The sequence below is a fragment of the Mytilus trossulus genome, chromosome 2 (genome assembly GCF_036588685.1).
Source record: "Mytilus trossulus isolate FHL-02 chromosome 2, PNRI_Mtr1.1.1.hap1, whole genome shotgun sequence".
NCBI lineage: Eukaryota > Metazoa > Mollusca > Bivalvia > Mytilida > Mytilidae > Mytilus > Mytilus trossulus.
In genome coordinates, this window is record NC_086374.1 from 39135176 (window position 1) to 39149602 (window position 14427).

Below are 14427 nucleotides of genomic sequence, written 5' to 3' on the forward strand. Positions count from 1 at the left end.
AGTACCACGTGATAATTGTATTTAATATATACGGTTCATTGTTCATTGACAAGCATTGTATTACTGTAAATTCAGAAATTATTGCGAGGATTTTATTATTGCGAATAATGCGACTGAGTTGTAAACGCAATAATTAAAACTCGCATTTTGTAATATTTTAACTGAATTAAGCATGACTTTTCTCAAAATCGTAAAAATTAAAATCGCATTCAAGCGTAAAATGGCAAAATCGCAATAATAAATGCACGCAATAATTTCTGAATTTACAGTATTTAGTTTCGTTTATTTTCTGTGCATACACCAATATTGATATTTATATATCAACATTATTTTTTCAAACCCGTGCTTCATGAAAGATTCTGCCGGATTAAAAAGTTTCAAAGTTCTCTTGTCCTTGTCACGGTTTAATTTTCGTCAAGCATGTCACGGTGGCCCGATTCACATGAATCTTTATATCTTGGATCATTTGCTATTTTGATAAAAAAAAAAAATACATTTTGCTATTAATTAACCGACGATATTTCTTTCAATATTGTTAATTTTTATTTTTGACGGTGACGTTGCTTTGGTACCTTATACAAAAATTTGGTTATGAATTTTTAATTGCTGTACCTGCATTTTTTTTAATTGATGTGGTTTATAAATAGAGCACATAACAGATGTGATCTATGTATAATCATTGATCTTTTGGAATATATTTGGTTCTGCTGGGTGAAACAAATACAGAGTGAATTATCATTACTCTTACGAAAGTTGTTGAAAATACTAAACTTTCAGATTTTCCCTAAATCAAGAACCTCTAATATGGAATTGCAAAAATCACTTCTATAATTGCACACCCAGCATACTGATCTCTAAATATCTATTTGCTTTATTCTTTTGTTTGCATGGCCGCCACTCAAATATTCTTTTATTAAATTTTTCTAATTACAACCTTTAGCTTGGTGGTAAGCGATAAGCATTGCAAAAACATGTGTCATTGTAACCTCAAATGACACGCTTAAAGGATCAAACAGCCAAATGTGGATTTATAGTTTCAATATTATAGTGGAAATTTGTCCCCGTGGTTGAATTTTAAATCTAAAAATATTAAATGATAAATTCATACATATGCTTATTTGTAATAACAGTAGAATATCTAACACGATTCGTATAATGTATATCGAACCATATTCGAATGGTTTTAGTAAAATGATTATTTCTGCCCAGGCTTCAAGTCAAAATGGGACATATATGGTTGCAATTTACGGAAGTTCACTGACCCATTTACAAAGCTACCAATGTAACATTAAAGCAACGATTTTTTTTTTATAATTGCAAGGAACAGTTTGATAGAAAAATCTAATTTTACTTTCATTTTTACCGAATGTAGGTACCTTTGTCTTGATCAATTTTATGACTAGACACTAGATCTTAGCATGCAAATTTGGTACCAAGTTAGTAATGGTCAGTAATAGCTAGCAACACCCGGGTATCTAAACACGAGAACCCACATAAACCCCGAATACAGAAGAAGTTGTCAAAGATCTGCATAACTATCCCAACTGTTCAAAAGGTGCTGAGGGTCAATTCCCACCAAACAAGGAGACGAAATTACAACATCGAAAAACGATCAGACACAAGTACATAGATATATACTGAAGTGCATGGGAAAGACGTGCATCTTCATTTGACATCCACGTCATTAGAACTCTGTTTTTCAAAATATTGAATAAGGCCATAATAAATAATATAGGTTTGTTTGCCCAAACGCTACCTACCCAGAAAACAGCTGCCTACTCAAATTCTTTTATTGTCCTGATTTGAAGAAGGTTTTTTTTAATCAAATAGGCATGAAGACTAATAAACACCTGATACTTCAATTTCTTTTAAAAAAAAAATGCCTACCTACCTACCCACTGTCTCAACCTTTCGGTAGGGTTTGGACAAACCAAAATATTTTAAGTGTGGCCTAATTTAAACGAAAATCATGGTTAAGTGGTAACTGAGACTACTATGTGTTATAGTAGTCTCAGGTGGTAACAATAAATGAAATATGTTACGCGGGACAGCCTACTGAAAAGAACTGTGTTTTTTTTAAATGAAGCTTGTCGCATGCAGCATAAATCACAGTTTCAACAATATTTTTTTTCGTTTTTATTTAAAAAAAAAAAAAACATTATTTAGGACAACCTAAGAAAGTGGTGCATGTCATCAATATTCAAACCACATTACATTTTGGATAAGATATAATGTTAGCTCTAAACAAGTCACAATTCAAGAAGGATGCCGAATTGTATTCAGATTATATTCAATTTTCTTGGACCATATAAATAATCTTGAGATTTATTCTCATTTCGAATGTCGTGGTTTTTTAATTCTACTTTGAATTTTGATAACGAGTTTACATTTCGAATTGACATATTCAGAGTATTCCAAAGTTTGGGGTAAATGATTTGAAAATCAGTGTCAGCCTGTAAAATGGTAAAATAATATCTTGTTTAGTTCGCAAAAGATCTTGTATCAGTAAACGCTTCAATGTGTGGCCAGACATCAAAAGCGTTTTCTTCGGTGAGAGCAGAATCGAGAACAACAGGACTTTTGCAAGACATACAGTTGAGTGTTACATCCTTAAGCTTTTGTAAAAATGAACAACGAATAATCCCCTGTTCAAACCAAAAAGGTAAAATAAAGGCGAGATAAGCCCCAGTCCATACTCCCAATCAAAGAAGTATAAAGGGCAAGACGAACCCCTGTACGGCAACAAAAAATCAATTTGCCAGCAAAGACTCCTATAATTGTATACAGTATTCTCTGTGTAATCAGCTGGATGTAAATATGCAGAATTTCACACCAGTTTTGAAAATTCAAACACCCTGAGGCCTTGCCCTTACTCGACGATAAGTTTCATATTGTTAATTGAAGCTGAAATATAACAATTTCAATATGCAGGCAAACTGATAATTTGTATTTAGTAAGCTAACGTAAGCCAATGAAACTGTCTGAGTGCGCAAGAAAAGACCAGCAATTGCCAAATATAACTGCCGAAGAACCAATTTTATACATAATGGCAAATGAGAACGATAAGATTTTGTCAATAATGTATTATATAGGAGTCTAAATTAGCCTGTTTACCGAAACAGCGTGAAGCTGTTCGGATTTACACTCACTGAGAACAACAAAACATGTCATATTCCCTTATTTGAATTAGTCTGAATTTATATTTTGTGGCGGACGGTGCATAAACAGCATCAGGTGTTCTTGCTTATCGACGCACAATGCAGTCTCCAATTTATTCTGTTGGTCATTGTTGGTGTTATCAAAACGGATATATGACATTTGAACATCGGTAACTACCGTTGTCTCTTCAAATCCATTCAAATTTCGGAAGTGGCCTCAGTTTTATCTCGGTTGTGTCCGTATTTTGAGCCACTTAGTCAATAAAAAGTAAAGCGTGCATTAAACCGTATTTCTTTAAAAGCTGAATTGTTTTCTATATGAATGATAATATTATATTTCAAGAAAAATCCATCAAATGTGTACTAAAAAGTTCCAATATCGTTTTGGCGATACTTTCTTGATTATGTCACATAAGCCAATATGACTATGATAGATTGAAAATATGAATTCGTCCCATTATTAATTCTTGGTATTCAAGTGTTATGAGTTTTACTGTTCCTTTATAAACGAACCAATTAAAGCAAACTATTTCTGGGACATAATAAATTCATACTTTTCTATTCCCAGACTATATACTGACATAGGGCGGATCCAGAGGGGCCCGCCCCCCCTTTCGTGTGAAAAATTTGGTTGCTTATATTGGAAATCATTGAAGCATGACTGGAGCGCCCCCCCCCCCCCTTTTTGGGTCAGTCAGTGCCCCCAACCCCCCTCCCCCTTATGAAAAGTTCTTGATCCGCCACTGATACACGATTGTGAGTCTGACAATTCTTAATTAAGAGAAGTTGAAATACTGCTGTTCACTTAAATTATTTATGTTTTTTTTCATTATAAGAAGGATCCGTCTCTTACTTTAATTTTTATACGATCGCAAAATTTGAAAAAAATTGCTATCACGTTGGCGTCGTCGTCGTCGTCGTCCGAATACTTTTAGTTTTCGCACTCTAACTTTAGTAAAAGTGAATAAAAATCTATGAAATTTTAACACAAGGTTTATGACCACAAAAGGAAGGTTGGTATTGATTTGGGGAGTTTTGGTCCCAACAGTTTAGGAATAAGTTGCCCAAAGGGTCCAAAATTAAACTTTGTTTGATTTCATCAAAAATTGAATAATTTGGGTTCTTTGATATGCATTATCTAACTGTGTTTTTAGATTCTTTATTTTTGGTCCCGTTTTGAATTGGTTTACATTAAGGTCCAAAGGGTCCAAACTTAAACTTTGTTTGATTTTGACAAAAATTGAATCCTTGGGGTTCGTTGATATGCTGAATCTAAAAATGTACTTAGATTTTTAATTATTGGCCCAGTTTTCAAATTGGGGTCCACAATTAAACTTTGTTTGATTTCATCAAAAATTGAATAAATGGGGTTCTTTGATATTCCAAATCTAACTGTGTATGTAGATTCTTAATTTTTGGTCCAGTTTTCAAATTGGTCTACATTAAGGTCCAAAGAGTCCAAAATTAAACTAAGTTTGATTTTAACAAAACTTAAATTCTTGGGCTTCTTTGATATGCTTTATCTAAACATGTACTTTGATTTTTGATTATGGGCCCAGTTTTCAAGTTGGTCCAAATCAGGATTCAAAATTATCATATTAAGTATTGTGCAATAGCAAGAAATTTTCAATTGCACAGTATTGCACAATAGCAAGAAATATCTAATTGCACAATATTGTGAAATAGCAATTATTTTTTTCAATTGGAGTTATCTTTCTTTGTATAGAATAGTAGTTGAATCAACTTTAATCATTGTTTTATACAATATACAATGTATTTTCATTTTTACTACCAACAGATAGATTAAAACAATCTTTACCATTCAGTGATAACAAGCACTTTTTATTACATTTTAATATTGTATGATGTATTTAAATGAGCAGTTATTGTTGCAAACTTCAGTAGAAATTTGAATTGAAATCAGTACATTATAACTTTAGTATAAGTGAATAGAAATCTATGAAATTTAAACACAAGGTTTATGACCATAAAAGGAATGTTGGTATTGATTTTGGGAGTTTTGGTCCCAACAGTTTAGGAATAAGGGGCCCAAAGGGTCCAAAATTAAACTTTGTTTGATTTCATCAATAATTGAATAAATGGGGTTCTTTGATATTCCAAATCTAACTGTGTATGTAGATTCTTAATTTTTGGTCCAGTTTTCAAATTGGTCTACATTATGGTCCAAAGGGTCCAAAATCATAATGTGACATAAACCCATGTTGTGTCAACTATTTAATCACAATCCACATTTAAAGCTGTATCAAACTTAAAAGTTGTGTCCATACTTGTCCCATCTGTTCAGGGTTCTACATCTGCGGTCGTATAATGCTGCGCCCTGCGAAGCAACTGGTTGTATATATATATAGTTTAAATAATATATCCGAATCTAGAAATGATAAAGTTGAAATTTCATATTTTCTATCTACTTTTACTTTTTTTTTTAATTTCGGTAGTTTGTTTGTTTTGACTAAGAATGTCTCTCATTATGTTTGGAAAAATACTTTAGAAATTCAGCATCCATAAAAAGAAGTTTTGCATCATGTTGATAAAAAACCACATAAATGTGCGTACACTGTGGGGATCTCTACAACGACATTTCAGCATTAAAAAGGTTTGTATTGAATATATTAAAAGATCTTCGGATTCGTGTATAACCTCACCCCCCAGTGTAGCCCATAACATTACACATATTTCGTCTTTCACAACACACCTAAGAATAAACATGTTGTTATAGAATCAAAGTCAACTAGCTATGATTATTAATAATTATTGTTGAAGGTCTTACGGATGCCTATATTTGCGTATACCATACACTTCATTTGAATGTTCTAAGGTGGATAGTTGTTTCATTGTCAATCATACAACATCTCCTTATTTTTTTATATAGCACATGTACACAAATTGGAACAATAATTAGATACCTTTTGGATGATAATCATTAATTTAGTAATCTACTGGTGGTCTTATGACAGTATTTATCCGTGAATGTGACCATGACCTATGGTTTTGAGATTTTCACCCTAAAATTAAACTTACTGTCCAGTTCACAGGCGGTTGGTAGAATGAATTATCTTTTTCTAAATTTGTGTGTGTATTTTATTATTGAAAGTAAATATATTCTTTCTGATTTTAACTTTTTCCCGGCTAAATTTACTAAGTACGTGTTTTCATTTTATCTACACAAAATGATTGACAATGCCAGCAGTATATATATGGTGCCCTTCTTTTTCTATTTTCCAACTTTAGAAAACGTACTGTTTCTAATATGATTATCAAATATGGATTAAGTAACGAACGATATAGAAGATACGGCAGCACTCCTTTTGCGCCAATTACTGTTTTTCAGAGGTATCACTTGCGCCAATTTTGTTCTCTTCAAATGTATCAATTGCGCCATATTTCGGAACTCATTTGCGCCTGAACACATATTGATCGTACATATTAAAGATTAATATATACAGATTTATTATCATTTTTGTCCTATGAATTTTTATTCGTTAAATAATTGTTACTCTTGTTGGTGAAAGGTGAGTATAAATAATAGGATTACCATTAAACTAAAGGCACTATGCATATACAGGTATATTCTAATCATAAAAAGTGTTCAGTGACAAATATAAAAGAATCAGTTTAAGAGAAGTCTTTGCGTTGATAACATGGATGTTACTATAAAGAAATTAGAATCGTACCTCCACTTATCGTCTATCTTCCGTTAAATTTTTTATATCAGTGTAAATTCGCCAACCTAGAAGTCAATCATTGTAAGCGAGATAACTCCAAAGCCTTTCATTTCCAAGATAAAAAAAATAGTAGATTATTACTCGACACAAACTCTCATAAAACTGATTCTGATATTTTTCAGAGTAAACCTAAAATCAAATGCAATTATTTTTTTAATATTAAATTTTACACATATATATAATCGACCTGGTTTTAACAAGCAGCATTACACATTTCTCTCTGATTCTAACACACATAGTTTCACAATGACATGAAATATATTAAAATTTTCATATATGCCGAAGTATTTTCTTTTAATATCTTATATAAGTCACCTACATTTTAAAATAGTGTTTTTGTCATATTTGCAGAATTTATTTAAAAACAACTATCATTTTTTATGTTCTGTGGACCGTGAAAATGGGGAGTATCTATTATTTGGCATTACAATTAGAAAGTTCATATCATATGAAACATGTGAACTATGTTTCAAGTTGATTGGAATTCAGCTTCATCAAAAACTACCTCGACCAAAAACTTTAGCCTGAAGCGGGACGAACGGACGGACGAACGAACAGACGGATGCACAGACCAGAAAACATAATGCCCATAGTATTTATTTCATATGACAAGCTTCTGATAATGATATGCACATAACGAATATGATGCAAGTGCTCAACAATTCCCCTCACACGGAAAAATCATAACAACACGTTGTAGGAATAATTTATATACATTAATTGAAAAGGACTGACTCCTACTTAATGTATTTATAGGAAACTTTCAGTGAATTTCTTTACACTGACAGCATTGTGCAGCATTATTTCGTCTTTACATTTATTTATTTGTGGTAAGTATAAAGTACAGGGATTCGAGAGTATAATCTCCGAATCTCCTCTCATTCTCATTAGATTAGACCGTTGGTTTTCCCATTTGAATGGTTTTTGAATTATGCTCAGTGTTGAAGACCGTACTTTGACCTGTTATAGTTTACTTTTGTAAATTATGACTCGAATTGAGAGTTGTTGCATTGGCACTCATACCACATCTTTTTCTATCTACATATTTTATTTAGATTTTAGATTTTTTTTCTGGTTACTTTGTAAATTATTTAAAATTTCTATAGTCGACACCAGGTGAATAATCTTCAGTAATTGACGGATATATGTAGAAACTGAAAGAAAAAGAAATATACATCACCTGAAATTTTCCTATGATGATATTCTTCCGTTCCAAATTGGAAACAACAGTATTATTATAGTTAATAGTGGTTGCATTTCTAATGGTATTAAAAACAGCTCTCTAAATACATATGTATATGTAAAATGAGATAAAAGACTAATTATGAAATATTTTTAATATAATCGTACGTCAACAAACGAAATACAAACTAAAGTCTATAAAAAAAGAAAATGACTGTTCAAGTATTAAACTTACAAAAGTCGCAACTATAAGCATTTCAGTTTGTAAATTGATAATAATGTAAAAGCTTTAATACTGTATGTAATGTTTTTTTTTTTAATGAACAAGAAAACAAAACTAAAACATATGTACATGGTTTCTGTGTTATAACATGTAGTAAGATTGCACTATGGGAATTTTATTCCAGTAGCAGAAAACATATAATTGCTGTTGGAAATCTTTCAACAATAACGTTATTGACTACTCTAAAGAGAAAAATATTTCTAGACATTAATTCGGCTTAGAAATTCACGCACATACATGTAGGATCTTGAGCAAAAAGAATAAAAAAGGTGGCAAATATATAGAGTCTGTGAAGAAACAACAAATGTAGAAATAAAATCTGATATAAACAATACTGTCAGAAATATTTTGACATGAGTAATAATGAACACATATAGAATGACGAATAAAGCTTTCAACTACTTCTTAGAATAATGTAAATTCTCTGTTGGTAAGGCTCATCTCATTTACGAATCTGAAAAATAAATAAAAAAGAGAACTTCAATAAATATTATTCTATTTCAATAATTTTATCTGGTGGTGTGTGGTTTTTGGTTTTAACACAATTTCTTTCTATCGCGTGTAAATCCGATGATTATAGACAAGACATACAGAATGCGAATAGAATGGCAGGAAAAGTGTACATAGCGTTTTAAATCTTCTAATATAAAAAAGAAGATGTGGTATGATTGCCAATGAGACAACTATCCACAAAAGACCAAAATGACACAAACATTAACAACTATAGGTCACCGTACGGCCTTCAACAATGAGCGAAGCCCATACCGCATAGTCAGCTATAAAAGCCCCGATAAGACAATGTAAAACAATTCAAACGAGAAAACTAACGGCCTTATTTATGTAAAAAAAATGAACGAAAAACAAATATGTAACACATAAACAAACGACAACCACTGAATTTACAGGCTCTTGACTTGGGACAGGCACATACATAAATAATGTGGCGGGGTTAAACATGTTAGCGGGATCCCAACCCTCCCCTAACTTGGGACAGTGGTATTACAGTACAACATAAGAACGAACTATAAAAATCAGTTGAAAAAGGCTTAACTCATCAGATAGACAAAACATAAAAGTGGACGTGGCCGGGTACTTATACATCCCGAAACAAAAAAACACAATGAACAGATCTGAGAGTACTCGCAGTTATCTGTCAGCTTGTTCAAAGCCACTAACAACTAATAAAAAAAATCATGCCTCAAAGACCAAACAATCAATCTGTACACATCCAACATACAATGGATTTAGTGTAAAGACTATTTCGTAAACATACCATTAAGATAAGTTTAACTTTTACTGACATAGCTACTGACAGCGTTCGACTTAGCTTAAATGCATAAAGCACATTTATTGATCATTGCTTTTTGCTCAGTTGGTTAGTAGTTTGCTTTAACTTGATTTTGAATTAGGAACTCATTATTTATTTCTTGAAGAAATTACACCCTCATTTGTTTCCCTGGATTTCTCTTCTATTTGATATAAAAATAGTCTTATAGTCTGGACATTATGATACGGCTGTGTTTCAAAGAGGTAGGACCATTTTTAACTAAATCTATTTCACATAGCTTTCAAATGTTTAAATTCACAGTTTATATCTTTATGTATGTTCTATGAGGTTCCCAACACTATAATAGCAAGGTTTCATTGGAAAAATAATTGACACGAAACTCTACAATGGGAAACGCCAATCGAAACAATAACATTTTCGATCAGAGTTATAGTCAACCTACATTTTCTATTAGTATATGTTATAAGGACTATATATAAACGAAGGCAAACTTAATAAACAATATTCAAGAGTTTTATAAATACTACAAGTATTAAACTAGTGCACAACGCCCGAAAATTGTTAAATATCGGAAAGCTGATACGGACAAAAAATGAGGGGCGACAGTCTTTAATATACTAGAGGGAATGTCAAACTCATATAGATCGTAAATAATCTGATAATGCTTTTGATAAGAAAAGCTAACTTATGCCACGAATCATTTTTTCTTTTTTTTAAATTCGTCTTTTGATCACCAATAACATGTTAGCTGTTGGCTAGTTCAAACATCAGAAGTCAGTTTAACAAAAAAAACTTAATACTAAGATCGAACGTAAGTGTTTTGATGAACCAACTCCTATAATTAAGGGCATACGATACAGTTACAGGGAAGGTAATGACGTTGCTAACGTAATTTATTATTTTCGCGACGTCAAACTTTGACATATCGGGAAAGATGCATTTTTCGACTGATTTTTATCATTCAGACTGATTTAATTTGAAAACGAGTTCATGGACCTCTATTTTTCAAAACGGCATTTGGTTTCATTTTGCAGGGAGATTGTGTGACCCAAATTTTATAAAACTGTAAATAGAGGATTTTTTTAAATTGTGAAAAACATGCAGTCAAAAATTACGTTTTTTCCTCAATTCATTAACATTTGATAAATATGAGTTATTTCTGAATAAAAAATTGCATATTTTTAAAGATATTTATAAAATACAGAAATTACCGATTATTTAACAAAAAACAATTTGTTTTTATCTTTTATAACAAAAAAGTTGTCTTTTTTTTCGAAAAAAAAAATTACGGCCACAAATCTGAATTTCGAGCAAATATACAAAATTTCGACCTCATTTTACTCAAAAAGTAGCACATGAAGGTATATTTTTTATTACATATTTGATTTAATCAGGTAAAAAATATCCTATATGCAAATTTTCACGAACTTGTAAATACAGGATGAAAACTGTATCGTATGCCCTTAACATCTTCAAAGCAACTTTACGCACACACAAGATTTTAAAAAAGTTGTCGTATCATATATCCTTCATCATTAGTACTTTTTTTTATCATCTTCTACTAATGCTTTCATTTTCTTCTTTTCTTTAATTAAAATCTATGGAAATATTAAAGTTTGTCGGCAATTGAGTACATGTACACCGAAACGGACTATGACTTCTACACGAAGGGTTGAGTAGACATTGGGGTGTGTGTTTTCCTCTTCATATTTTTAACGTTTTTATAACGATATTTTTTTTTAATGTAGACCCCGGTGGCACATTGATAGTAAAATACAAAGATATCAGAACAGTAAATGGGAATAGTAAAAAATCCCCCGAGGTCATATGTTATAGGACTACATTATCCTCACATATTTTCGACCTGGAATATATGCATTTAATATTTCTAACTGAACGTCCGACACCAAAAAATCATCATCAGAATTAGTACGGATCAGGTGTGCGTACCGTTCGAATCTGCTAAAACGGGTAAGGAATATACAAAATAGTATTGAAGTATTACTGAAACTTCGGCAAATTTTCCGCGCATATACTATTGCGAATGCTGAACATTTGACAAACAAGTGAGATGGTTTAATATTGCGATTTAAGACAATGCTGCATGCAAAATCATAATATAAATGCCATCAACACTTAGAATGCCAGCTTTTATTTCTACAAAACTACCCCTGCACAATGTCCGCAATGATAACATTTTCGAGAAAATCTTACCGTGTCATCTCACTGTTTACGTGAACTTGTCGCTTTACATATGTCCACGGTTCGTTTTGCTTAAGAGGTTCCCGAGTTCGCCACCATCCATATTGTTGTGAAGTGCCTAGAGGTATTCTGTATATGTCGTATGGCTCTGTTATAAAAAATAAATAAAAAATATTTAAATAAAAATTTATATGACTAAAAAAAATGAAACACCCTAAATTTAAATCTCAAACTGAGCCTGAGAGATAATAATGACTAAGTCCATTTTTCAGCAATATACGGGGGGGGGGGGGGGGGGGGCGTCCAAAACTTCGATCTGGATTCATTTTTTGGGGTTATAAACAAATTTCTGTTAAAATTTCATAGATTTTATTGGAGATTGATGTCTAAAAGAACTTTTAAATAACCGCATGTATACTGTCCCTTAATGATAACGCCGCCGCCAACGGAATCTAGAGCCTCTAAATTTATCGCCTTAATAAATGTCGCAAGATCGACCATGATAGCTTGTGAAACATGTTCATCCATTTTGAAGGCTATCGCATTTTTCATTTAGAACTTCATAATAGTGTGTGGGTAAGAATTTGGTACAATTAAAATCGACACCTTTATGAAACGTCATATCGCGCGTATATCGGGACCAATTATATTTATAATAAAAAAAAAGCCGCCACATTAGCTTTTGTTTTACCTACAGACAATGATAAAAAAAAGTCTAGTTATAGGAATAAATTCATAATTGGTTTTTATTCTGCATCTTCTGTTTACTTGCATAACGACTGGCAACATGTTAACTAGCAATGCCATTAATGTGCAGTTGAACTTGTAAAGATGTTTACTATCAATGTGAAGTTGTAGAGTAATATTATAGAAGTTCCTTCAGGGCAATGGAACTTCTGTTATAAATGCTTGACAAATGTACGTTGACACATCGACTGAAAAAAATGAGTCTTCAATAGCTGACTTGAAAAACACACAATATTAATCATGGGTGCCGAATTAAACCAGGTCTAAAATAGAATAGGTGCCGAATTGACTTTGCCGGGTACCGAATGATCAGTGAGCAGATGCCGAAGTGACTGAAATTGGAACAAATATAATTGACACATTGTCAATTCGGCACATGCATGGTCAAATCGGCACGGTTTTAGGAGAATAACTTGTTGTCGAAGTTACTAAAAGGGGGGCTTTTTGTAGACTACATGTATCAATTCATTTGAAATGGGACATGTAGTTGGAACCCCCTTTTATCCTGGGTTGTGAACCCCTATTTAAAAATGTATGGACCCGCCCCTGTGGGATGGGACTTTCTATTCTAAAATAAAACAAAGCAAAAAAAGGAATTTGCACAATATTTTTTTTATCTTTACCAATGTTCAGTTAATGTTAATTTTGTTCTATTCTCTTATTTTTTAATAAAAAAAACACTTTTCAGGTTTTTGGTACAGAAGTTATAAATTTTATGAACTGCAGATTATGTAGACCGAATTCTTCTGTCCCTACAATGTATAATGCACACATTTCTTTAAACACTGGATGTTCGAGACTCAGAAAGACAATTATAATAGTTAGACACTTGAAAATATAAAAAAAAACGTTTGCCTATTATTGTAAATAGGTACAGATGGCTGAATAATGTATAAATTCATCGAAAATCAAGCGCAAACAAATTCTATGCAAATCTTCTGTTTTGAACGGACACTGCTCTCTGTCTCTACATCTACACTATTGATCTGCAGTGGAAATCCATAACTCAGATACTGCTGTGCAAACGTCAACCTGCCTGCTCAGTATTTACAAGTGCAATTACTCTATATTCTGGGAATATTATTCTAATTAAGTTTAAGTATAATAGTCATAGCTATATTGTTAAAAAAAAAAGAAATATCAAAATGAATAAAAAGCAAATGGAAATTAGGAGATATATGCATTATGGGGGCAGCAGTATGCAAAAAAATCGGTTAATAGAGTATAGACTATAGTATACTATAGTGCATTCAACGGTACGCCTACAGATTTTAAAATTACTTAAATACCTTGTGGGTTTCTGATATGTTTCGTTCTCATGCGGGTATGTTCTACGTGTGAGCCTTGTGGTCCTGGACCATATCCAGATACTTGGTTAATTGGAACAATGGATCTTTTTGCAGGGTTTTTGTCCTGTAACGGCGGCAATGCAATAAATCCCAGTTGTGTCTTTGACCTTAAGGGATCAGCCTTTGAGCGAGCAGAGCCTTCTCGTATCGTATTTTGGTACCCTAGCTGAGAGAGTCCGAAAAAAGACATTTTGTAAACTATTAGACGCGAGCCCGTCTACTGTCAGAAGCAGTCAGAAGTTGCTATGCAGTTTGTTTACATTGACATTTTCGGTAAAAAAATCCAGATTGTAAAACTGATCATTTATCAAAACGAAACTAGAGAATAGTCGTTTAATTTGTAGAAAAAGAAAAAAATCAGATAAGGATTGAACTATTATTTCTTTTTATTTTTATAACAACACATAATACCTATTTTATACACTTTTTTACTTGAGTGCTCGATTTTTCTTACTATTATTTGATTCGAATTCTA

At 32.2% G+C, this 14427-nt stretch overlaps 1 protein-coding gene across 1 annotated transcript; it reads right to left on the reverse strand.

The window, feature by feature from the left end:
* Positions 1 to 8337: 8337 nt before the first annotated feature.
* On the reverse strand, positions 8338 to 14237 carry LOC134707178 (sperm microtubule inner protein 11-like). Its single transcript, XM_063566737.1, has 3 exons — positions 13893 to 14237; positions 11869 to 12004; positions 8338 to 8820 (listed from the first exon to the last, which is right to left on the reverse strand). Exons 1-3 carry the CDS (start codon positions 14140 to 14142, stop codon positions 8772 to 8774), a joined length of 435 nt encoding a protein of 144 aa, XP_063422807.1. The 5' UTR covers positions 14143 to 14237; the 3' UTR covers positions 8338 to 8771.
* Between the last annotated feature and the right edge of the window lie 190 nt (positions 14238 to 14427).

What these genes read in the sequence shown, in the direction of transcription:
- LOC134707178 (XM_063566737.1), bottom strand. Translation starts at nt 14,142, where the DNA reads ATGTCTTTTTTCGGACTCTCTCAGCTAGGGTACCAAAATACGATACGA. An exon ending in ACATATCAGAAACCCACAAG is followed by an intron (nt 12,005 to 13,892) that starts GTATTTAAGTAA and finishes TTTTTATAACAG; the next exon opens with AGCCATACGACATATACAGA. An exon ending in GTAAACAGTGAGATGACACG is followed by an intron (nt 8,821 to 11,868) that starts GTAAGATTTTCT and finishes TTTATTTTTCAG; the next exon opens with ATTCGTAAATGAGATGAGCC.